At 33.3% G+C, this 26,149-nt stretch overlaps 3 protein-coding genes across 3 annotated transcripts; all 3 read left to right on the top strand.

The window, feature by feature from the left end:
- The first annotated feature begins 16,278 nt into the window (after positions 1–16,278).
- LOC127078747 (uncharacterized) lies at positions 16,279–16,614 on the top strand. The gene has a single exon (XM_051019180.1). It carries the CDS (start codon positions 16,279–16,281, stop codon positions 16,612–16,614), a length of 336 nt encoding a protein of 111 aa, XP_050875137.1.
- A 1,719-nt stretch (positions 16,615–18,333) lies between these two features.
- Positions 18,334–21,469, top strand: LOC127085089 (protein ALTERED PHOSPHATE STARVATION RESPONSE 1). The gene is made up of 4 exons (XM_051025669.1): positions 18,334–19,537; positions 19,811–19,986; positions 20,063–20,286; positions 20,536–21,469. The coding sequence occupies exons 1-4, from the start codon at positions 18,577–18,579 to the stop codon at positions 21,323–21,325; spliced, it is 2,151 nt and encodes a 716-aa protein (XP_050881626.1). The 5' UTR covers positions 18,334–18,576; the 3' UTR covers positions 21,326–21,469.
- Positions 21,470–21,936: 467 nt separating this feature from the next.
- Positions 21,937–22,911, top strand: LOC127085090 (uncharacterized). Its single transcript, XM_051025670.1, has one exon. It carries the CDS (start codon positions 22,221–22,223, stop codon positions 22,572–22,574), a length of 354 nt encoding a protein of 117 aa, XP_050881627.1. The 5' UTR covers positions 21,937–22,220; the 3' UTR covers positions 22,575–22,911.
- Positions 22,912–26,149: the final 3,238 nt, after the last annotated feature.

A 26,149-nucleotide genomic window follows, 5' to 3' on the forward strand; every position in this document is an offset into this window, starting at 1 on the left:
CTAGGCCTCAAAAACATTTTTTTGGTAGTTTAAATAAAATATGAGAAGCTACACAAATTGTGTGTGTGTGTGTGTGTGTGTGTGTGTGTGTGTATGATTTATCCATAGTATTTCCATAAGTGCGCTTGTGTCTTTACAAGACGTTGGTCACTTAAACATACACGACCAAACAAGCTTCCACACTTCCTCTCTTTCACAACTTTGAAGCTTCAACTCTTGAAAACTTTATCTTTGAATTTAGCATCATATACGAAATTTTAATCTTATTAATGAGATTTGAAATATCTTCTTATTGAATACAATCATCTAACAGTTGAGAAGTCAAACCACCAGTGATTCTTGAGACCAAAGTCTTCACTTGATAATCGCATGACCATAATGTTGACTTTAAATAAATGATTTGATCTTTATGAGAATAACTTGATTCAGAAGGTTAGATTAGTCAACCATTTTATGCATCTTTGACTGCTTGAGCTACCATTAACGTCTTGACTTCATTGGATATCATTTGATGTTACATGTCGTCATCATCAGGACTAAATTTCTATTCAATTGACTTACAACTTCACCATAAGTTTCACCCCCTTAGATTACTGTGACTATACATGAAAACATATAGATCCACATTTTCCTCATTTTTAATGATGACAACTCATCTCTCAGGGAGGTGTAAAAGATAAAATTGATACATAAAATTTGGAATGGTTAAACTGCCCCTCACATGAGTAGAGAGTATACTATGCTCCCTCTTTGAGAGTATACTTCTTCCACTTTGGAATAATAAAAAAGGCGGGAAAATATGATAGAAAGTGATTGTAAATATGCAAGCACATAAATCATATAGATCAAACATGTTTTACTAAAAAAGGGAAAACATTAGTTCTAATACTAGAATTCAAATTACATAAGTAAAAAAAATTCAAACACACTCAAATACTATAACTAAACCACATAAGTGAGATTACTTGTTACCATTAATATCATTATCTCTTGAAATTTTTCTCTTGATGATAGCTATGTCCTTTACCAAGTTCTGAATGGCCAAATCATTTTGTTGAAAGATTTCCATAAGGGTATTGATGACTCTATCATTTGTTGTGGTTGGAGGAGTCGTATCTTCATTTTCATCCATCGATTCATTCTTCAGTTTTCGTAGAAAGATACAAACCCTTATGCTACTGAGAAAGGAGTAGTTGATCTTAGAGTAGATTGGATCCAATAATTCCCCAAAGTCTCGACTCCAACAACAACTAAAATCTTGGTGATCAAAGCTCTATATGGTAATCATGTTGACAAATTTTGCTTGCACTAGATCATACAGAGAAGCATCCCATCAACCTAATTCTTTTGAAATTGTTTGGTTAGTAACCATAACGAGAAAAAATCCTCTCTAATGATGACTCTAAGATTGTCTTATCTCATTAGAAATATCCATGGGATCAAATACTGTGTCCGGTGAATCTTGGCCTTCAAGTAGCTTGCTTTGATAGGAAGCATCATAGGTAGGCCCATCATTGGTAGAACCATCATAGGTATAGGATACACTATAAAAGGGTAGTTCAAACATTTTTCCAAAGTGATCTCTATGAATATAAATCTCCATTCCTTTAACAATTGTCTTCAGGGATAAATCTTCAAACTTCAGGTTTGAGTAAAACTCTCTTACAAGATATGGGGAACACTTGGTCTGATATTTTTAGTGAAGAATTCCCTTAGCAAACGAACCCTGACAGATGTTCACATATGGTTTAAAGTTATTGAGAAAATTTTATCCTATAATAAAGGGTCGTAAGACCTTATGGTTTGACATTCCATTCATTTCTTGACTTCTCAAGGATGATCATTCCAAGAAAAATCTTCTTGATAAATAACTTCTTTTGGGGAGAGTTCTTGTTGGAGCCATAAATGATTATAGTAGTGGCACAGAGTAAGACCCACACAAGAATGTAGATAAGGAACAAGAAGAAGAGAGAAAAAGATGATACAAAAGAAGGAAATATGAGTACCTATATATAACAATTTTTTGAGCTTTTGCGTTTATAAAAACTCCACAAAATCCTTAAAGATTTTTCCCATAAATAACCAGAACCAAAACTTTCCAAAACATATCTCCTAATTGGTTGTTTGATGATGATTTTTTAGATTTCACGTGTTCTCCATTAATGCTCGGATTTGATTTGCTTTGAGGCGGAGATACAATATAATTTCATATGAAATTTGAAATGCATAGAGAATCTAATCGATTAGGATAATCTATTATTTTCCTTGGTTTCAACCTCCTTGATCCTTTAAGCCTTGGGTTGAAATTTAACTTTGGTGGATTGCGTTTGACACCTCCTTTTCATCCAGATTGCACCACTTTCTCCAAAAAGGCTAAAAACTTAAGTATTTTACCAGTAATAATAATTTTAATTGATTAGAAAATGATAAACCACTTATTTAGAGGGTTAATCAACATTTTCCAATTTTTTAAACTCTAAAATTGCACCACCTTAAATCTCAATATACTTGATTAAAATCTCCCCGTTTTAAGGGAACGAGAAAAACAATATCGTAAATTCTTCTATGTGAATCATTTGTTACAAGAGTTGGTTTAAATAACAAGACAGATAAGTCCATTACTTACTCATCTTTCAACCTACTAATAGGTTTTAAATAATCATCATAGATCATCATAATGTTGAGAACCATCGCCAAAGAAAATTGCTTTAATCACGCCCACTAAAATTCACCATCAACGAACATACTTGGATCACAAGCATCAAAATCATAAAGTTCCAAAAGGCGAGATTTTGTACTTGTATAATCAAGGTATACACCTTTATGTGTACAACTTCATTTAATATTCACTAAGGCTTCATTAAAGCTAGAAATCATCCCTACACAACAAATCAGGTCTTCACCTTTGGTATCCAAATCTTTTTAGGTCCTGGCGCGTTAGTAGTTCTAAGAAGTCTAGGTTTACCATCCTTAGGAATTATTAGTTTATCATAACAAAAATGTTCTAGGTGGCCAAATTTCATTTCAAAATTAGCATTTATAAATAGGGTGATTCAATTTCTTCATATTTTATCTTTTACTATGTGATTTACTTGGTTTAAAACCGAGTCTAGTTTGTTTAAGGAAGGCCTTGGATTTGATAAAATCAAATCTAGGTTTTCTTCCCCTTTAGTAAATTTACCAGTTTGGTTTATAAGATTATCCATTTCACATCTTAGCGTTTCATTGCTATTTTTTAGAAACTCAATGTAGTCTAAGGTCTAAGTTACGCTTTTCAATCTTATCAATGTAATCTTAGCATTCAATTTAAACAGTTGCTTGTATGATAAAGTTGTTACCTTACGATCATCTTCTTCATGATAAGCTTTCAAGGAAACTTCTTCATTTTCTTCATTGGATGAAGATTCTTCAAATATTTTTCCAGAGGTCTATTTTCCAATGATATTGTTTGTTGAGACTTATTTCTCCTTTATTATTTCAAAGATTCCACTGGATGAAACTTCTTCATCTCCTTCATATTTTCTCCTCGATGAAGTTTCTCCATTGGATGTTGAATCTCCCAATGATTATTCATCTATCGAGATTGCCCTCCAAAAGAGTTCTTTGATGAAGTTGCTAGAGATTCTTCTAGGTTTGAGCTCATCCTTTCATCTTTTAACAGTTGAATCAACTCATTATGTTTCTCCATGATTGCTTCCTTCTTAGAATTTTCCTGAAAAATTATAAACATTCCCATCTTTTAATTTATGGATTAGATTAGGTTTCTGATTCCAATTCTTAACTCTTAGATATTTATTAGTGATGAAAGTTCTAACATGGCTTCCAAGATTTCTAAAGGTTGAACACCATACATAAAAGTAACATTCACATTCATCTAGTGTTTCAACTCCTTCACTTCATGTGTTCATTTTCTTTGTTCAATACTTGGACATACTCCATTGATCATTTCAAGAGTGCCCTACATTTCCTTGGCGAAGTTGCAATTAAAGCATAAAGAAATTGATTTTCACTTACAAACATGAATAAAATGTTTGTTTTGCTTTAAAAGAAATTTCAAAATTTCTTTTATTTTCTATAGTCCAAAGGAAATTAGGTTTATCTACAACTTCACTATTAATATAGTCAGTATGGGTAAATGGACCATTGACTATTATTTCCCACAATTCAAGATCAAAACTCTGAATGGATATTTTATTTCTAGATTTCCACTATTCAAACCTATCACGATTAAATATTGGATTTGTATTTAGGAAAGTCCTCTTGTTAAAAGAAGTGTTAGAAGTCATCTTTCTCCTAAGACGATTAGTCTTTAAATATGAGTTAGGTTCTGATGCGACTTGTTAGGCGAGGGGTGAGTTGTGGAGGTTTAAAAAACTTTGGTTTAAAACAAAATCATTTTTAAAATCATAGTTTGAAAACATTTTGTAAAACAAATGAATAAATAGGCAGCGGAAAACAAAAGGAAAGAAAATTACTAGAAAGTAAAAGAGATAATGGAGAAGAAATAATACCAGAAAGTTATACAAGTTCAGCCTTAAGAAGACCTACTTCAGTCCCCAAGAATAATTCTTGAAAGTATTCAATGAACATGAGATTTTAGAAGGATGTGCCAACGAACCTGCTTATACAAGAATATGAAGTTTTCACACTAACTTTTAACCAAACAACAAATAAGGCTTAGAGCAATTAATCTCCAAACCAAAGAAAGAGTTTCCACCGGATGATCTCAAATCAAGATGGAGTTTTGAGTTAGATATCCTCCTAACTAAACCTGGGTTTTTGACAGGTTGACCACGAACCAAAATGAGATTTTTATTGGACTGATCTCGAACCTATTAAGCTTTCACACCCGGATAAACTCAGAAAGCTAAATACATTTTTAACTGCACTGATAGAGCTTTTAACCGGGCTTATTTCTAGAACTGTTGTGTACATTTTCACTGGATGATCTTCACGAACTAAAAACAAACTTTTTTTCAAGGAGAAACTCACAAACCAAACATAGACTTCATAATATGTTCCTCGCACAAACACGACCATTGAACCGGTTTAACTCACAATCAAAATAACAACCTCATATATTAGAATTCTTTACTCAAGAGATAATATACTCTCGGTAAATTTACAACTTTTCCCTCACCCAAATCAATTATCCTCACTTAGACTCAAGAACACTCTCGAAGCATTGGCTAAAATACGTGAGAAAAATGACAGATTTATTGAAATGATGAGAGATATGAAAAATTAGGTTAAAACTATTTTTGTGGATGGTTAAAACTATTTTTATGGATGGTTAAAACTATTTTTAATCGATTAGACACCCTAAATAATCAATTATTAAAGCCACAAATGGAAGCTTTTGATAGATAGTATTTATCATTTATTAAAAGGTCACACCAATCAATTTTAGACTCACCAAACATGATATTATCGATTAGGTGAATGGTCAAATCGACTATTAAATTAGAAAATTTCTTTCAATCAATCAGACATTTTCCTAATCATTTGGGTGTGCCTAATTTTTTTTGTGATTTAAATAAAAAATGAGAGGCTTCTCAAAAGTTTTTTTGTATGTGTGTGTGCGTGCGCATACATATGTAATTTATCCATGGTATTTTAAGAAGTACCATTGTTTCTTTACAAGACGTTGGTCACTCAGACAAACACAACCAGATGAACTTTCACACTTCCTCTCTTTCACAACAATGAATCTTCAAGTCTTGACAACTTTATATTTGAATTTAACATAATACAATGACTTTGAATTTTCGTAATGAGGCTTGAAATATCTTGTTAATATAATCATCTAAAAGTTTAGAAGTCAAACTACTAGTGATTATTGAAACCGAAGTATTCGCTTGATAGTCATTTAACCAAAATGTTGACTTTAAATATCCTGTGCATCTTTTATTAGGGATGATAACGTCAAACATATTGTGCATCTTTGACAACTTGACTTATCTTTAACAAATATTTGACTTCATTTGATATCATGTGTTATCATTATCAAAATTAAACAACTACTCAACTGACTTGCAACTTCACAACCTTGGATCACTTTGACTATACGTGCAAACACATATATCCATAGGATTAATTGGTGATTCCCACATACGAAATTAATATTTTGTTATAGAATAAAGAATATGGAATGAGATCGTAATTGGATATTTTAGTGCAGTCGTGAATACCTCTGGTGCGGCGAAGCAAAGGGAACCTACAAGTTTAATACTACAACGATCAAGTAAGTGAATTTTACAAGTGATCTTGAGTGAAATTCGAAATGATATATGGAATAAAACGTGTGGAGCTTCAATAGGGTGAGCGGTTAAAATAATTTCGTTTCATTCGTACACGTTGTGAGGATTTGGGTTTTTAAAACCTTAAAACATGCATTTATCCACAATGAAACAAAAAAAAGATATTCAATTTTTTTTAATGGTTGTTAAAACAATTGATTAAAAGTTCATACAAAAAAGTTGATGGATATTGTATTTTAGACCAATCACACATTTATTAGGTGCAACGCCACTTCCTCAAATATGTCACCCATTTTGGGATAACTCGCCCAAAGTGGGAAGACATGGGGAGTGACATGTCCATATTCCACAACAATGTGGAAGAAGTCAGGGAAAAATTAGCCATGCTCTCCTGATTTAAAGGGAATTAACTGTCCGCTCCCATGTACTATGAGAAGTGGTTGCCACTCCATAAACATCTGGGATCCAAACCTAAAAGCTCATATAAATACCTCAATCCATAGGTTGAGAGGGACAATCTCATATTCACACAAATACTAGATACATAGAGATTCTCATTTCAATTAGTGATTTATCTCTACGAAAAACCTTAAAGCCTCTAACAACCCTTAATCACTAGAGGTTGTCACATATTTTACTTTTAACAAGTACAATTAGCGCCCACCGTGTGGCCTCGATAAAACTGACCTGTTCTACCATAATTGAAATTCTGGTATCAGATATTAGATGTCGAAGGTAATGTCACGACACTAATATCTGAACAATACAAACAGGATAAAGAAAAAGAATAGTAATGCAAGAGACACAAGCAATTGTTAACCCAGTTCGGTGCAACTCACCTACGTCTGGGGGCTACCAAGCCAGGAAGGAAATCCACTAAATAGAATCAGTTCAAAGACTCCCAGTAAACTACACAAGTTACAGTCTTTTTTACCTAATCTCTACCCGTATGACTTCTACCTAAGAAGTCTTAGATATGAGATCCTATCTCACTCCCCCTCAATCACACCAGTGATATTAACCAAGAATTACTTATGAAAAGAAGACACTCTTCAAAGACACACACTTGATCTTACTTAGCAGCTTCAATCAAGTAGACACACACTCATGCTTAAAAGCTTAGAGTGACAAATTACAACTCAAAAATCAGACCAATTCAATCATCTATGGATGAATTGAATGGCTTACAAGTCACACGACCACACAAGACTTAAACCCTTATTCTCTCTCAATATTTTGCTCTGTATTTCTTGTGTATCAAATCAGGTTTTCCATGTCCTTTTTATAGAAGCATTTGGCTGGGCTTGGACATCATAAAACTCTAAAACTATTTTCCATTCAAATCTTCTTATGACAGTTGGTTAGATCTCTTTGGAAAATAAGTTAATCACGTTGTAATCATTGATTGATAGCGTTTACAATTAACTCATCAATCAAACATAGATTTCCATTAAAAGCGCAATCACATAACACATAACATTCAGACTGAATGTTCTGTGTACAGATGTCATGACATCGAGTCTGACATCCTGGAACAATCCTGCATAATTCCATTTTAAATATCCAGCAGGTACATTATATCATATGTCATGACATCGGGTATGACATCCTAAAACAATCCTGCATAATTATATCTTAAACCTCCAGCAGGTACAAGACATCTTATGTTAAGACATTATATGTAACATCTTGTGAACACTCTTTGTTTTATCAAAATTGCTGCCAACACTTAGAACCAACAATAATAACAGCCATCAGGATTATTATCCGCATGTTCAACCTCTCTGTCCATCATGATGAACAAAAAGACAATAATTGCGACCAACAAAAAATCTGAAGGCGAGGAAAGTGCCATGGTAGATATGTGTGATGCCGTAGACAATTTATGTCTCAAAAACCAAATTTTAGAGGACAATCTCCTTCATATCAAGTAGTTCTAGCAAGAGGTTGACCCTACAAATAAGGTGGAGTTGCTAGACCCTTAACCTCTCTCAGATGAGATATTGGAAAACGTCAGTTTTGGAGAATTTTAAGTCACCTTCCTTGACTAAGTTCGATAGGTACGATAACCCATATGATCATGTCACCTACTAATGATAATCATTGGAGCTCATAACTTCTTAAAATGTAAGCTTCTATTTGGCACCTTCATAGGCGCATCCCTGAGGTGGTATATGGGCATGCCTTAACTATCCATCACAAGTTATCAAGACTTAGTGAAGAAACTAAGAAGACACAGAAAGGTGGTCACCCCAACCTCTTCAACGTTCTTCAAGGCCCGTATAAATCTCTATACAATGCCAATTTCTCAAATACGTCACCCATTTTTGGGATGACTCTCCCAAAGTGGAAATATGTGGGGAGTGTCATGTCTCCAGTCCAAAACAATGTGGAATAAATCAAGGGAAATTGAATCACACTCTCTTGATTTATAGGGAATTAACTGTTCGCTCCCACATACTCTAAAAAGTGGTTACCACTCCATAAGCGTCAGGGATCCAAACTCAAAAGCTCCTATAAATACCTAAATTCAGAGGTTGAATGGGACAATCTCATATTCACACAAGTATTAGATATACACAAATTCTCACCTCCTTATATGAGTTAGCTCTAAACTCTACGACAAACCCTAAAACTTATGACATTCCTTAATCATTAGAGATTTTCACATATTGTAGTTTTAGCAAGTAAAAATATGATAGCAACTTTTGTTTGGATGCTATAAAAAATTAATTATTTTCAAATGGAAGAAGAAGAGGAAAAAAACGCGGGAGGAAGATTTTAATACATTTTATGATTTAGTAAATTGGCAAAGTTTGAATGATTAATAAAAAAAATTCTTCTATTTGTTACTTAACTAAAACTGACTCGTAGAAGTAAAAATGACTATATACCATATAAAAGTATTCTCATTTTCCATGTTAAACACCACTAATTTAAGTGTGTGAATATCAATGTTCGTAAAGAAAACTTTTGTTCCAAAATAGAGAAAGTGTACTTTATACCAACAAAATTTAATTTTATTATTCTAGAATTTTTTGGTCCCAAGTAGACACATGTTGGATGGAGTCTTAGTTGTTAATGACGTGTTAAGGATCATTACTAGAACTAAGAAGAGTATTTTGATGTTTAAGATTGACTTTGAGAAGGCATACGACAAAGTCAATTGTGATTATTTAAGATTCATCATGAGGAAAATGGGATTCAGGAGTCTATGGATGTAATGGATGGAAGCAAGTGTTTTCACCAGTCACATGTCCATCTTAATGAACGGTAATCCTACATTGGATTTTGAGGTTGAAAAAGAGTTACGACAGGGGGATCCCCTGTCTCTTTTTTTGTTTGTTTTGGTTACTGAAGGGCTCACATGTCTGATTAGGAAGGCAATGAAGATTGGTGAATTTTATGGATTTCAGGTCCTTAACAGGTCTTCAATAGAAGTTTTACAATTCGCAGACGACAATCTCCTAATTGGTGAAGGTGATTGGAAGAATGTATGGAGTATGAATCTATTTTAAGGGTTTTCGAAATAGTTTCTGGATTGGGGATTAACTATCACAAGAGCAAAATACATGGGTTGAACTTAAGCCCTCATTTTATATTGGCGACTTCAAATTTCCTCTCGTGCAAGATTGAAGGGAGTTGTTTTAACTTCTTAGGTATCCCAATCAGTTCTAACCCTAGAAGAATTGGAACGTGGAAGCCTCTTTTGGAGAAAATCAAGACAAGACTCTCTAGTTGGAAGGCCAAATTATTAACTCAAGGAGGGAAACTCACTCTCATCAACTCTATCTTAAGTAATTTGCCAATCTTTATTTATTTATTTCTTTAAAGCACCCGTGAAGGTGTGGAAATATATTGGAAGGATTCAAAAGGACTTTATTTGGGGTAGTTCAATAGACAAAAGGAAAACTCATTGGGTGAGTTGGAATCAAATATGTCAGGATAAGAGTAATGGGGGGTTTAGGCGTGAGAGGTATCGAAGACTTCAACTTGGCCCTTTTGAGAAAATAGAAGTGGGGAATCTTAACTGATAAGAAAGCTATCTGGGTAGACGTTTGAGAGCAAGATATGGCAACTTCAAACACTTAATCTTGTATGAAGATCTTAGTGGTTTTAAGGGTCTTGTCCCCACTTGGTGGAGGGACCTTACTTCCTTCAAAAGAAGTGTTGGCAAACTTCCTTTCAAATTTGCAGATGACATCAAGTTTTGCATTGGGGAAGGGACCATAACTCTTTTTTGGTTAGCAACCTGGTGTGGGTCTCAACCTCTGAACTCTCTTTTTCCCGATCTCTTTAGAGGAAGTAGGCTTAAAAAAGTTTTTGTTTGTAACATGGGTTCCTGGGTGGAAGATACACGGTGATGGGGAGATTTAGGCATTTCAATTGAGGACTAGGGAAACTGCCTCGATAGCTTTTTAGAGGCTATGGCTTTGTTGGAGAAACATAAGTTAACTAAGGGTAAAGAGGATGAAGTGGTGTGGCTAAAAGAGGATACAAAAGTTTTCACTGTGAGGTCATGTTACACAATTATTGTTGAGGAGATGAGATCTTTGTCCATGAGTTAGAAAAGGCTTGTAGTTTCATGTGTTCATCTTAGGTTCCAATGAAGATCAAGCTTATATCAACTCAAAATAAGAGGAATTCTAAGATCTACCCATGATCTCCCTTGCGTTTTCTGTTTTCTCAATGAGGAAAACTTGTAACATTTATTCTTTGATTGCAGAGTAACAGTCAAAGTTTGGTCTTCTATCAACTGGTGGGTCGGCTTCAAAGTATCAGAAGAGGAAGACTTAGTTGCATGTTTTTTGTTTAGCTGCAACAATTTTGATAAGAAGGCATAGAAGAACATATAAAGTATCATATGATGGGAAATTTTATGGGGTCTTTGGAAGCATAGAAACAAAATTCTCTTCAATGGCCAGTTGTGTAACATTAGTAATGTTGTTTGGTCTATTGAGTTTTATAGATGGAGATGGTCTTTAATAGGAGATATGTTAAATTTCAACTTGAATTTCTATGAACTTTGTTCCGCTTCTTTAATCTGTATGTCATAATTTAGTTGGCTTGACATCTCTTCTTGTATTTCTGAGTTTAAGTACCCCCTATGCTCATTTATTAGAATCACTTGCTTATTAAAAAAAATTGACCAAAGAAAATATTTCAAGGAAAGCAAATATAATTTTTTTTTTATAGTAAATCATTTATGACATATAGTATTTTAGTTATTAAGGATGATGAGTTTGATCTTCATAAATAAATCTCGAATAAAAATAAATTCTCGTTCGATACCAAACTTAATATATTAAAAACAACATAAAATTAATTTAGAGCCAATCATTCCCCATTATATTTTGTTATTTAATCACATCTCTCCCCAAATTTAATATTCCTAAAAAACTTTAAAAATCATATTTCAAATACTTTTTCAACTGTGGGATAAATATTTATGTTTATCAAGTTTGTCATCAATTATAAATTGTCATAAGTTATAACTGAACTGACTTTAAAAATATTTGAATTTAAAATATAAATTAAATCATTATTTTTAAAATAAAACTCAAATATACTTTGATTTCTTCAAAAGGATATTAAAACTTAATTCAAATAATTATTCTTCAAATTATATTTTAAATACAAGTATAAGTTAGTGACGACAATCCAAAAAAACATTCATATTTATTGAATTTGTCCAATTTTTAGTTCATATAATTTTTCTTTATTTGTAGTTATCTTTTGAAATATTTTTCAAATGATTAATGTTTTATTTTCTCTTACTTTAACATTTGTTTATTGAATATTGTAAAATAATCTTATTGAATGATTAATTCTAATTTTAATTTAATTGTGCCAATAGAGTACAAAATGCTAAATTTTTAAATAAATGATTTGATCATACAAAATTATAACGCCAGAATAAAATATTATATAAAAAAAGCTAAAAATATTTATTTTGCATACTAATCTTAATGAAAATTTAGCTTTTTAGAGAGAGTTTGTTTTTATCTTTATTTCCTTAACTCACTTTGGTTTAAGCAAATAAAATATGAAATGATTTGTGTCATCTAAAAAGCACATCTAAAGTCTTGGAATGTTATATTTTTAATTTTTTTTGGAGCATACTCATTTTTTATTAAAAAATACTCTGTGGAAATTAGTGTGACCCAACAGGTTTACCGTTCAAATCGGTGAATCAGTGAGTTTACTTATTTCTAACACATTTTTGGGGGAATGAATTTTATTTGAAATTGAAATAATATCCCTTCTTTCTTGTCTCAAATGGAAATGTATTATTTTCAGAATATTAAGATTGCCTCTCACACCTCTCAATCTACCTTAAACCCTAAACTCTTAAAATCAACCTTTCTCCTTAACGTATGGCTAGTTCTTGTTGTTATTTAATTTTTGCATTGTTGAAATTACTTCTTTCATCTTCATTATGATTATTGTATATTCAATTTTGATGTTACATTTTTGCTTTGTATTCATCATTTATCATTTAGTTTGAATAATTTTGTTTAAGGTTAAGGACTCTAGTGTTATATTTGTGAGTGTTCTAAAAGGACGCTCTTGCCTAAGAATAGTATCACCTAGGTGATGACCTAAGGACTCAACCTCAACAACCACGACATGTAAAGATGTTAGGAAAGAAAGGGGACATCCACCACTACTCTCTAAAGGTTAGATGGTCAATACCTCCTCCTGATCGAGAGGGAGCGGTTGTTGCCACTTAGGATTACCCAAACCTAGATCTAAAGGTCTTTATAGATACACCTCTTTCGTATGAGAAAGAGACAATTCATTACACCCTAAAGCAAAGCTCTTAGCAAGATCATTACTCATATGATCACACTCCTCAAAAGCTTATACATAAGCACACCGTCTATCAGCAGGGTGTCTCACCTCGTGTGAGCAGTGTGGATCTATGTGCTTGCAGGTAGTAAAGATCAACATCCATAGTTTTGATGACCACAACGCATGATAATATTTGAATAATAACCAAAGCATCTTATAAGAGAACTCAAGATTAAGTGCTTATACATTCAAACACTATCTAGCAAAGTCTTGAAGCTACTTTTGTTAAAGATGTGAAAGTTCGTCAGGTCATGTCTATCAGTCTGTTTGAGTGAAGCGGGTATTGTAAAAGTAAGATAGTAGCTTAAGAGTACTAAGGAACTCACACGCACACCTTAAAATATTTTTCTACCTTGAAAATCATTTTCTAAATCGAGACCAAGTGATTAAAAATATATCCAAACATTTTCTTAACCATATAATCGATTAGAAAGATATGGCAATCGATTGGAAAAACTTTTTTTTATCTATTCCATCGATTAGAACACTTGTACAATAAATTAGAAAGATGATAATCGATTGTATAAATAGCAAGGATAACACATTAATGACTTGCAACAACTCTATATCCAAACTTTCCTAATTGGGTTTTATAATATATTATATTTGAGTTGTCTAATTGATTAGAGCATTTTGCTAATCGAATAGATAATCAATTCAGCTCATGGATCATTTCCTTTTTTGGCGTTTACAACTACTATACAAAGGCGGGTTTTCATCACTTCATATCACACCACTTTCCAAGGTTTTCATATTTCTTTGGAACTTGTCTTTTTCTCTCCTTATGGAAAATATTTTCTATTCACTTCAAATTGACTTAGTGCTACTAAGTGAAGTTTTACTTGTGAGAAAGATCCTTTTGTAAGTGATCGTGCTGGTTGTTTATATTCTTAAGGTTGTGATACCTTTAAGAGATATATTTTGGTTCTTAAGATGAAAATTTATAAAATATTTGTTATTGGTTTATTAAGTTTCACCGAAAAAAATATTTGTTTTGGTTATTAGGATCGACCATAAATCTCTAAATGGTTTAATAGCGTAGCTTGGGTAAAAACTGTCATTTGACTAGGGATAAGTCTATATTAAAGGTTCATGGGCATAAGCTTAAAAATCTCAAAGTTTATAATGAAAATATCAAGAAGACCTCTTGGGGACAAGACTAAGCCAATGTTCGATGAAACCTCTATAAATCTATGGTGTAATCTTTCTAACCCTATACTTTTACTTTTCTGCAATTTACTTTCATTATTTAAATTTCCGCTACCATTACTCACAAAAAAATACTAATATGATCTTAAACAAGAAAAAAGTTAAAATTAATCACGAATTTTGAACAATTCACCCCCCTCTTGTTCTTGAAGTCACTTATCTAATAAGTGACATCAGAGCCTAACTCCTATTAAGGACTAATCGTCTTAGGAGGAAAAATATTTTCAAGCTATACACTAAACAAACCCCCATCCTGTTATCATATAATTTTTGACTTGCTGATTCTGACAAAGAGAATATGATGTTGAGACAATACTTAGTTAAATATGAGAACATGTGGTTATATGTGCGATAATAGTAGGTTTTCGACCTTGGTGTCGAGTTTGACACACTGACCTTAGTTAAATATGAGAACATATGGTTATATGATCTAAAAAAGTAATGCAATTTTATGTACCAAACAAACTATATAATATTCAAAATTAAATCCATTTGAACTTTTATGCTTAATGCTTTATAAGTACATGGAACCTGTTTTAGAAAGTGCTCATTTATAATGTGTGAGGTATGACATGGTGAATGTAGAAATAGACATGATGAATACAATGGGAGATGACAAGGATAATCTATGAAATGAACAATGCAAATGCAATAAGGCCTGTGATCATAACATTGGGAAGGAAACATCTAACTAATTATACTTCAAATTTCATGTGAACACATAAAATGGAGATTGAAACAAGTAATGAAGAGACTAATACGACCTTTAAAATGCAAGATGTACTGAATGATTCAGTATGCAGATGAATTATATTTTTTAACTAATGAAAAGACATGACCAAATGCAACGGTCATGTTGATGCGGCTGGAAAGGAACTAGAAAATATGCAATGCAATTGAAAGGTGGAACTATTTTGGGGTATGGAAACGGTGAACTAGGATAAAAATACCTTGTCATTTTTATCATTTTTGCTATTGTTTTCGGGATAACGAAAATTTCTCATATTTGAAACCCGATTCAATTCCCCTTTTCTTGTGTTTCATGAACCTTCAACTTTATATGGGGGGATATGACAGATAAAAGAAGAATATGTACAATAGGATGGGATACGACAACCATATCAAAGAATCATGGTGGTTTACGTTTGAAGAGGCTTGAAGTTATGAATAGTGCTTGTATCATGAAGCTAAGATGAAAGATTATCAATAACATGGAAGATTTGTGGTGCAAAGTTATGCAAAGTCAATATAACTGTGGAGAAACGTATAATATCATCAATTATAAAGGTGCAGACTCAGGTTGTGAAAGTTGTGCCTTATGTTATGGATGCGGGAGTGTGGATTATTGGAAATGGTAGATGCATTAAGGCGTGGAGTTATAATTGGTTGGGGCCAGAGAAAAGTATAATGGAATACCAAGTGCAGATACTTGAAGAGTTGTTAGAAGCTAGACTCAGTGATCTGATAGATGATAATGGCGAGTGGAACTGGAGCCTGCTACAAGATTGGATGCCGAGTGATATTTTTTTGCAGAATGTAGTCCATTATTCCTCCAAGAGTGGGAATATATGAATTCACAGTAGCAACAAAAAGTGATGGCTCTCTGCCGGTTAAATAATGTATACTCACCTTACCAATGATAAAGAGTCTACTGACGATGAAGAGTGGATGATGGTGTTGAGGCTTAACATGTCAGAAAGAGTGAAGAGCTTCATGTGGTTAGTTAAGCATGGAAGGTTATTAACCAACTTTAGCAAAAACATGAAAGGTATGGGTTATGCAACTTATAGTATATGTGGAAGTTCTTGTGAGTCTATATTACATGCTCTGTGCGATTGCCCTAGCGTTAGGAAGTTGTGGAAAAACACAGTGCCTGCAGGCTTTTTTCATGAATGACTTACGACAATGGTTCACAACCAACATTAAAAACTGTAAATGAAGTAGTCCGTGGGTGATGGGTTGTCATGCGATTTGGACCTGGAGAAATACGGAAGAACATGAAGGGGGTTTCTTGAAACTATACGATCCAGGGACATGGATCTTGCAGAGGATCAAGGAGTATGAAGATGCTACGGGGTTGGACAAGGAAGTAAAGAATCAAGGTAGATCAGTTAAAATGATAGGTTGGACTCCGTCGGATAGTAATATGGTTAAGTTAAATACCAATGGTGCGTGTAAGGATGGAATCACTACTGGTTATATTGAACCGATACGACAAAGTAATGGTAATTGGACCAACGGGTTTGCTAAGTCATTGGGGTATTGTAGTGTTGTTATGGCGAAACTTTAGGGAGTTTTTGAAGGTTTGAAACTAACTGAAGAGATAGGACTACGAAGGATAGTGATTAATGTGGACTCGATAGAAATGGTAGTTGTTATTGAAAAGGGAAACATGAGAAATGGGGAAGATGTGGGCATCATTAAAAGGATTCGTAATTTGATAGATATGCATGATGTGGTGAAAGTGAAACATGCGTATCGTGAATCAAATAAGTGTGCATATGCATTTGCATGATGGATAAGGGAATGATTGTTTTCGACTCAATGGAGAGCGCTATAATTACTATTATATATGATGACATTAGAAGTGTAATCACTTCTAAATGGTATTTTCGTAGTTTTTATTTCTTCTATTAGACTTCAGCCCTCTTTTGTAAAAAATAATCGACTAACAAGTATTTGACAAAAATAAGAAAAAGAAAGCAACATGTTTATGTGCATATAAGGAAGTGGCACTAGCAATGATATATTTTATTTTATTTACTAGCAATGACTATTTAAATCAACAATTCTTCTTAAGAAAATAATCAATATAAATCAAAACGGTTTTCATTTTCAAAATTCGAAAAGAATTTAGTTTAGAGGCAATAAATTATAGATTAAACTTACAATCAGTTCAAGAGGAAAAATGAATTCTAATTAAAATCATATAATTACTTCAGAATTTATTACTCAATTTAAGAGTCAATTTCAACACTTTAAAAGATGAAATCTAACCTAAATTTATTAATTTTATTAAAAGAATTTAAAAATGGAATACTTATGCTATATTAAATTTATAAATTTTATTATAAAAAATTAAAATCGGCTATAAAATATATTCTATTTTCTAATTAAATTTATGAAATTAAACCTATTATAATAATGATTATAATATTTAATTAAAATCGGCTATAAAATATAATCTATTTTCTAATTAAATTTATGAAATTAAACGTATTATAATAATGATTATAATATTTAATTATATAATTTAATTATAAATAATTTATCTAATAATAATATGGTTAATTTTTCGTGAACGATCTAGTTGAATTCATGAGCTCACTCTCTATTTTATATATATATATATATATATATATATATATATATATATATATATATATATATATATAATTTTAATATAATATTTAATTACTTTATTGATAAAAAAAATAATTGTTCGAACATATGACTATAAAATTTATTTATGTTTAAAAATAAAAAATGGTATACAAAAATATTAAATATACCAATTTTATTAAAATAAATTATATATTATTTAGTTAGAGATTAATTACTCTGCACTGTCGACACCCATTTGTATTATTTTATAGGTTTAAAATAAAAGTCAAATTTATTTCAATATCCAATATTTATGATTAATTTACGGTGTAAAATCCTTTTATAATGTGAATCTATTTCAATTAAATTCTTTTTTTTATATAAATATATTTTTATTAATATTTTTTTTGGTTTCATTTTTATTTATTTTTAATTTTGATTTAAAATTTAAAACACTGAATTAGATTACTATTTTAAATATTTGAATGTATTATTCAATATCTTTTTTATTTCATTATAAAAGCGTGGGTTTCAATTTACTTAATTCAAAATAAATTTTTGACTCCTTTATTTAGGAAATAAAAGAAAAACCGAAATATCTCAGCTTAAAAAATATGACCGTTATTTAAAAATAGGTTTAAATTAAATTCCTTACTGTGATCAAATATATAAACTAAACAAAAACAAATAATCATCTCTGTTGTATGCCACTACCTCACTCTGCTCTCTCTTTTCTGTACTATCTTGTCATCATTCTCCTTTCCAAACTCACTCATTCTAAAACCCTTTCTTTTCAATCCGATGTCGTTTTGCTTCCAAACTCAAATCTAACTCTTCAACACACACATTCTATTTTCATCTTCAACTAACTTCAATAGCCTTCCATTTATCTCTCTCCAAAATCAAATTTTCATTTTCTTTCTTTAAAATGGGTTGTGCACAATCCAGAATAGACAATGAAGAATCAGTGGCTAGATGCAAAGAGCGCAAAAACTTAATGAGAGAAGCCGTTGTTGCTCGTAATGCCTTTGCTGCCGGTCACTCCGGTTATGCTATGGCTCTCAAAAACACCGGCGCGGCCCTTTCCGACTACTCTCACGGCGAAACTCATCTGGATGATATTGAACTTCACCCACCGCCTATGCATACTTCCTCTAACACTCCACCGCCACCACCACCGCCGCCACCTCCACCGCATATGGAAGATAACCTCCCTCCACCACCGCCTCTTCCGCCTAATTTCTCTCCTGCATCCCTCAAACGCTCTGTCACATTGCCTCCTGTAGCTTTGCAGCACCGTAAACCTAGCAGCGGAGTCTCCATCGTTGAAGAGATGAAGGAAAACGCAAAAATCGAGGTAGAGGGAGAAAGAGAGAAAGACGGCGACAGATTGGTTCACGCGCCGCCTTCTCCACCAGGAGGTAAAGCGATGCCGCCGCCGCCTCTGCCGGAATCGAAAAACATGGCTTGGGATTATTTCTTCATGGATATGAACATGGCAAGAGCTTCTTTAAATGAGGAAGATGAGATTGAGAATGAGGAAGGTGAAATTGAAGATGAAAATGTTGTTGATAATGGAGTACATGTGGTGGATGAGATTGAACCGAAGACGCCGGAGAAAGTGGAGGTTGATGTGTATAATAAGGAACATGAGCATGTTCATGATCATGAGGATGATGTGATAAGAGAGGCTAAACACATTGAACATTCTAAAACTGCTCCGGCTGAATTTAGAAGAGCAATTAAGTTGGTTCCCACCGTTACTCTCATGCAGATTCTTAGTTCCCTTGATGATCATTTTCTTAAAGCTTCTGAGACTGCTCAAGAAGTTTCCAAGATGCTTGAAGCTACTAGGTTGCATTATCATTCTAATTTTGCCGATAATCGGGGTAATCTATTTTGCACTAGATCTGTTTTTTCCTTTGTTAATTTTATTCAATTTGAATTTATGTTTGGAAATTTGGTATAGGATTAAAATACCGTTGCTCGAGTCCTGAGAGGAAGTCTAAATTTGTGGACCTAAATCTTTGTTCAAGAGTTTTAGTTAGTTGTTGTTAGTTGGACTTTGTTCAAGAGTTTTAGTTAGTTGTTGTTAGTTGGACTTTGTTCAAGAGTTTTAGTTAGTTGTTGTTAGTTGAACTAATTTGCAATGACATGAGCAGGTCACATTGATCATTCTGCTAGAGTCATGAAAGTGATAACATGGAATAGGTCCTTTAAGGGTGCGTCAAACGGGGAGGGTGCTAAAGATGATTTTGATTCGGAAGAGTATGAAACACATGCCACTGTTTTGGACAAGTTGTTAGCTTGGGAAAAGAAACTCTATGAAGAGGTCAAGGTGGTTGTCACCTTCCAATTTTTTCGTTTATAATTTCATTTTTATTGATATTTGTAACATGTTGCATTGTTGACAGCAAGGTGAGCTTATGAAGTTTGAATATCAAAGAAAAGTTTCAGTTCTGAACAAACAGAAGAAGCGTGGTGCTAGTGTTGATTCTTTAGGAAAAACTAAAGCTGCGGTAAGTCATTTACATACAAGATATATTGTTGATATGCAGTCGATGGATTCAACAGTTTCAGAAGTGAACCATATTCGCGATGCTCAGCTGTATCCCAAACTTGTTGCTCTTGTTATTGGGTAAGTATTGCCAATTGGAAATCAAAGAGATATAATTGATATATTTAGTTATGTATTTGATATCTTAGTGCTTTAGAAGAAGTTGATAAATATCTTAATAATCATGTCACTTTACATGTATTAACTTCTACATGTTCTTAAGTTTTGTCCATTTTTGGTCTGATCATACCAACCATGTACCAAGTTTCTATTCTTAGCATCGCAGATGGATCTTTATCTTAATCATGAACACACTTGATTTCTTTTCAGGATGGCCAATATGTGGGAGAGTATGTTCATGCATCATGACAGTCAGCTAAAAATAGTAACTGACCTCAAATCTCTTGATATTTCTCAAGATCAGAAGGAAACAACCAAACATCATTATGACCGTACCATACAGCTTTGGAATGTTATCCAAGAATGGCAGTCACAATTTGAGAAGCTCGTGACTCAACAGAAACATTACATTCAAGCTCTTAATAACTGGCTCAAGTTAAATCTTGTTCCCATTGAAAGCAACCTAAAAGAGAAAATCTCGTCCCCGCCAAGAGCCCAGAATCCACCAATCCAAACCCTTCTCCATGCATGGCACGATTACCTTGACAAGCTTCCTGATGAACTAGCGAAATCTGCTATTTCCTCGTTTGCTGCTGTGATAAAGACGATCATTATTCAGCAGGAGGAAGAGATGAAGTTAAAGGAGAAATGTGAGGAAATTCAAAAGGAATTCTTGAAGAAAAACCAAACTTTTCAGGAATGGTACCAAAAGCATTTACAAAAAATGGGGCCAGACGAAGCAGATAGAGGAGAGGAAGGAAATACGAACAATCCTGTCTCAGAGAAACAGTTTGTTGTCGAGAGCTTGAAGAAGAGATTAGAAGAAGAAACTGAATCTCACAAAAAATTGTGTGTTCAGGTAAGAGAGAAGTCACTCCAGAGTCTCAAAACTCGCTTGCCTGAGCTCTTCCGCGCACTATCCGACTATACTCATGCATGTTCTGATGCTTATAAGAGGCTGAAGTCAATTGCACAATCTCAAGGCGGCGGTGCAGGGTGACAAACTTTTTTGTTCTTCCTAAATTTATTTTTTGTATAATTTTAAACTTAAATTCTGCTATTCACCCAAGAAACAAGAAACCGCATCATACATGTTTTAGCTTAACATGCTGATTTATCAATCTTGTGTGAAAATTTTGCCATAGCTCTGTAGTTTTAACTATCCTCAATGATATGGAAGTGGGGCCATTTTCACAAGTTCAACTATGTGCCTTAAGATAGTGGACCCATCTTACAAAATTATTTTGACCTAAATAATTTAGAGATAAAAGTCACTTTTTAACAAATTGATTTTTTGATCAACTTTAAGTTAGTCATACTATATGACTCATTATGCTATTGACATGATGTATCTTAATAAAAAAAATGCATACATATAGTCAGAGAACTGTGTTCAACTGTTCATTAATCTTGAGTTATGAAAAAAATATGGAAACAGAATCTCATCTTTAGTGGTTGTATCTAGTTTGGCAGTATGTAGAATGATGGAATAAGTTAAAATCTCTAGTTATGTTCAGCATCTTATCCATGTGAAACTGATGAAAGATACATGTGATTAATCTAGTGTTAATTTTTATTCTTAAATTTTAATATAATAATACTCTAGCTTACATTTCCAAGTTTGGCGTCTGCTATAGTGTAAAACAATGACCCATTCAACAGTAGTATAATTTTGACACTTCAAAATTATTTGTTTATTATTATTTTGCTTCAATCCAATGGCTGTTTTACATTACATAAGTCTTTGTTTGCTGCCATGGTTGGCGGTCCAAGTCTAATTTCAGCTTAACAATTATTATATAAGTGATTATGGATAAGTGTAAGGATTGTTTCACACCAAAAAAGAGACTTCAGATAGGAAAGGTTTATGCTAATTCAAACTTGACACTAACAAAATGGATATGAAGAAGATGAAGTGGTTTGGTTCAAGAAATGAAGCACGTTTAGGTAGGAGCTACACAACAAAGCCACAGACTCATCATAGCAGCAATGATGGAAGCAAGAAAACAGTGTGGCAGAAGATTTGGAGGAAGGTGAAAAGAGATAAAAAGAAAGTTTTCAATTATGCTTCTTCTTCTGGTTCTTCTAGGGTAGATATTGATGGTGTATGTTATGATGAAGAAACATATTCAATGAACTTTGATCAAGGAACAGGGTGGATGGAAGCTGATAATCTACCACGGTCATTTTCAGCTCGGTATGCTGATCCATCATGGATTTTACCACCTAAACTTTTATTGCGTAGATGATTATTATTAGTGTAAAAAATAGTTTTTTTTCCTCTTGTTTTTTATTCTAGAGTCCAATTTTCTACATCTTACTAAATTTTTATGTTTGAATATTGAGTTGTTGATCAGATTTATGGTCTCTAAAATCAATCTCAAATATAGACTATTCTAAATTTAAATATCACTTAGTCAATGACTTGATCGTTAAAACATTCGTAAATATTATTACCCGATAACAATACTGGACTCAATTTATTATTGGATGAATGAATGTAGAATGTATTATATAGCTTATAAGAGAAATAAATCAATTATTTTAGAGAAAAATTAATAATGTATCTCATAAGTTTCTTTGTTACCATACGAAAATACATAAATACCTCTAGATTTTGGAGATGTATCGTCGGACACACCAAAAATTCAATTAACGTTAAAATTTTACTGGGCTGGATGTATTATTAGATGAATTGGATGAATGAATGTAGAAGAAATATACCAATTCTTTTAGAGGATTTTTTAATGTATCACATAAGTTTCTTTGCCACCAAACGAAAATACATAAATACCTCTAGATTCTGGATATGCATCGTCGGACGCATCAAAAACTCAATTAACGTTACAATATTCTGAAGATGTATTTCTGAAATATTTTGGAGGTTAAACCACGCCATACCTTTCTCCTTCCTCATTTCTCTTTTTACTCAAACTCAACTTCAAACTCTCACAACTTTTTTCTCCACACCAAGTCAAAACTCAATCAACAAGGCTCAAGGGAACTTCAATCAACATCTCTATCATCAGAAACAATATCAGAAACATCAATCTCTTGAAAGTTTTTCAGTTATTGATAAATTTTTGAGTTTTTGTGTAAATGAGTAGAAATCGATGATTAAGGTTAGAAATGAGTACAAATAACATTTAAGATAGTTTAGACATAGTGTATTATACGTTTGTTGGTTGAAAAGGATGATCAAAACATGTTTTTTTGGGATTGCACGGAGTACATTCACGTCGTTGACACAACTTCTAAGTTGCAAAAATTCGAAGATATATCTCCAGAATTTTTCAGCGTTTTAGTTTTCCAGATTCTGGAGACGTATCTCCGAAATTTTCTCATTTTTTTTTCTTACTTGTGGTGTTGTTTGCCTGCACTAATTCTCTGCTTTACTTTAATTTACAAACATAATGGCCGATAGACAAAATAGACCGAGGCACGGGAGAGTTGCTTAGTATACATCAGTGTGGTGGAAGAAGAGTCAGCGGGCTCCAAAGGCTTCTGGTCCCTCTGGTCATGCAGAGCCATCTATTTCCGAGGCTCGTGCTTATCCTCATACCACTCCATCTTCTTCTTCCTGTAGGAGGGGAAATTCACCATCCGACGTGTAACACCCATATATAATATATGTCTAAAATACATATTATACATAGTGTAAATCGGGTATTGAAATACATAAGCGCCTAGCAGCATAATGTACATATACAAATACACGCCCAAAATAAATACAACATGGCACAAAATGTACACAAAAATGCCCAAAATAAAAGTTAGGATCTAGATCATTAGACAATGATCCCAAGAATATCTACACAGCAAAAAAAACCATCAACCATCAGGTAAGCAAGACATCACTTTATCTTTCCCTTACCCTTCTCCTGCTCAGAACCACCTGAAAAATAATCAACAACATGGGGTGAGATAATAATCTCAGTGGGTTCCCTATCTTATGGGTCCACTCGGCTCTACAGGGTTTTCTAATCAATATTCAACTCATACTCAACTCAAGTCAACAAGGGAACGAAGACTTGAACGATGGGGAAACTAACTCGCAATGTATGGCAACATGCATCTGAGTTCTCATAACTCAACCACGATCATTATTCAGATCATGAAACATCAATTCCCGAACGGACTTACGTCTAAGCTAGGTCCAGTTCATGCATGCTCGTATGATTCGACTTTCGCGGTGGATATCGGGTCCTCTATGAGGCTTAATCCCCAATTCAAGCGACCGTCACCCGTATGGGAATTTAACCCACTTAAGGTCTCTTTCACCGTATGGGAATCCAACCCATTTAGGTGTCCACCTTTCACCCACACCCGTCGTGGTTGGGGCTCAAACCCAATTAAGGCTCAAATCATCGGTCTCACATCCCAATACTTACTCATCTAAGCATACCAAAATAGAGATGTGCACCGTCACAGAAAATACACATTCTGAATACATGATCGGTTCCACAAAACATTGGTTCCACGAACCATAACAAAATCCGTCAATCACATGTGACTTCATTCACCATAATACCCAAATAATAACATGGCATGTTCCATACAATGCGTCTTATTCTCAATCATGGCAACAATTCGTCCACGACCCCCACATAAGCTTCGTACGAATGAATACTGTATTATCATATTATCTAGGTTATAAACCTAACTCATGACCTAATTTTAATCCTAGGTTAACTCACTAGATTCATCATGTAATTTTCACCATTAGCATGTATTCAACATAAGCATAGCATCTCAATTGATTACTGGTTGGAAGAATGCATTTAGAAACACTTAAGAAATGGATTTTGAAGATTTTAACTTAAGTCAATCGATTAGTTGGGAAGCCCAATCGATTGGTTCCTCTCACATTTCTATTTTTCAAAGTTTACTGCGGATCAATCGATTGATCCTGAGTGTCAATCGATTGGCTCACTGAAATTTTTTCACTGTTCATATACAACAAGTTTGTGCAATCGATTGTAATGCAGTGTCAATCAATTGATCCTGCTAAAATTACATTTTTCTGCAAAATAAAGGGTTGTGAATCGATTGATGACAGAGATCAATCGATTGGTCCACTCACATTTTCACATTTTCCACTTCACATACACCCTTTCCTCTATTATTTCATTTCTAACACACTATCAATTTCTTCTTCCAACAAAACTCATCATATTACATGCTCATATACAAATGTATAACAAGGATTCCAAGTTCATAACCACAAGGATTTCAACATCATAAACACAACCAATCATTTAACCACAACCACAACAAATCATGTTATCACAACAATCATAAAGAACCTATTAAGCACATGTTCATAAAAACAACAACATCAAGAGAAATAGTCATCACATAGCATGGATTGTTCATGATTTATCTATGATTCCATAACCCTAATCTTCTAGAAACACAGGGTTTCTAACTAGAACCCACCTCAAGAAATTGAAGAGGAGAAGTTGTTGAAGATGAGATGAGGATGAAGATGATGGTGTTGGTTCCAAACTCTTGATCTTTCCAAGCTTTCCTTCTTCTTCTTCTTTTTCTTCTTTTTTCTCCACTAGCCTTGTTTTTCTCTTCTTGTACCTTTCCCTTAAGCTACTTATTTCTTTCTATCCTTTCCTTTTCTTCTGGTGGCTCTACTAAGAGATATACACAAGGCAAGTGTGTTATAACATGTGGTGGTGAGTGAGTCAAAGCTAGTTGCAAGTGGCCATGCTTATTTGTATGGTTAGTAAGTGGTTTCTAGTAGCAACAAATATCTCAAGTGGCACCAAATTTATAATATTTGTTCTACCAGAGCTATTGACCCATTATTAGT

This window comes from Lathyrus oleraceus, chromosome 5 (genome assembly GCF_024323335.1).
Source record: "Lathyrus oleraceus cultivar Zhongwan6 chromosome 5, CAAS_Psat_ZW6_1.0, whole genome shotgun sequence".
NCBI classification, from domain to species: Eukaryota; Viridiplantae; Streptophyta; class Magnoliopsida; order Fabales; family Fabaceae; genus Lathyrus; species Lathyrus oleraceus.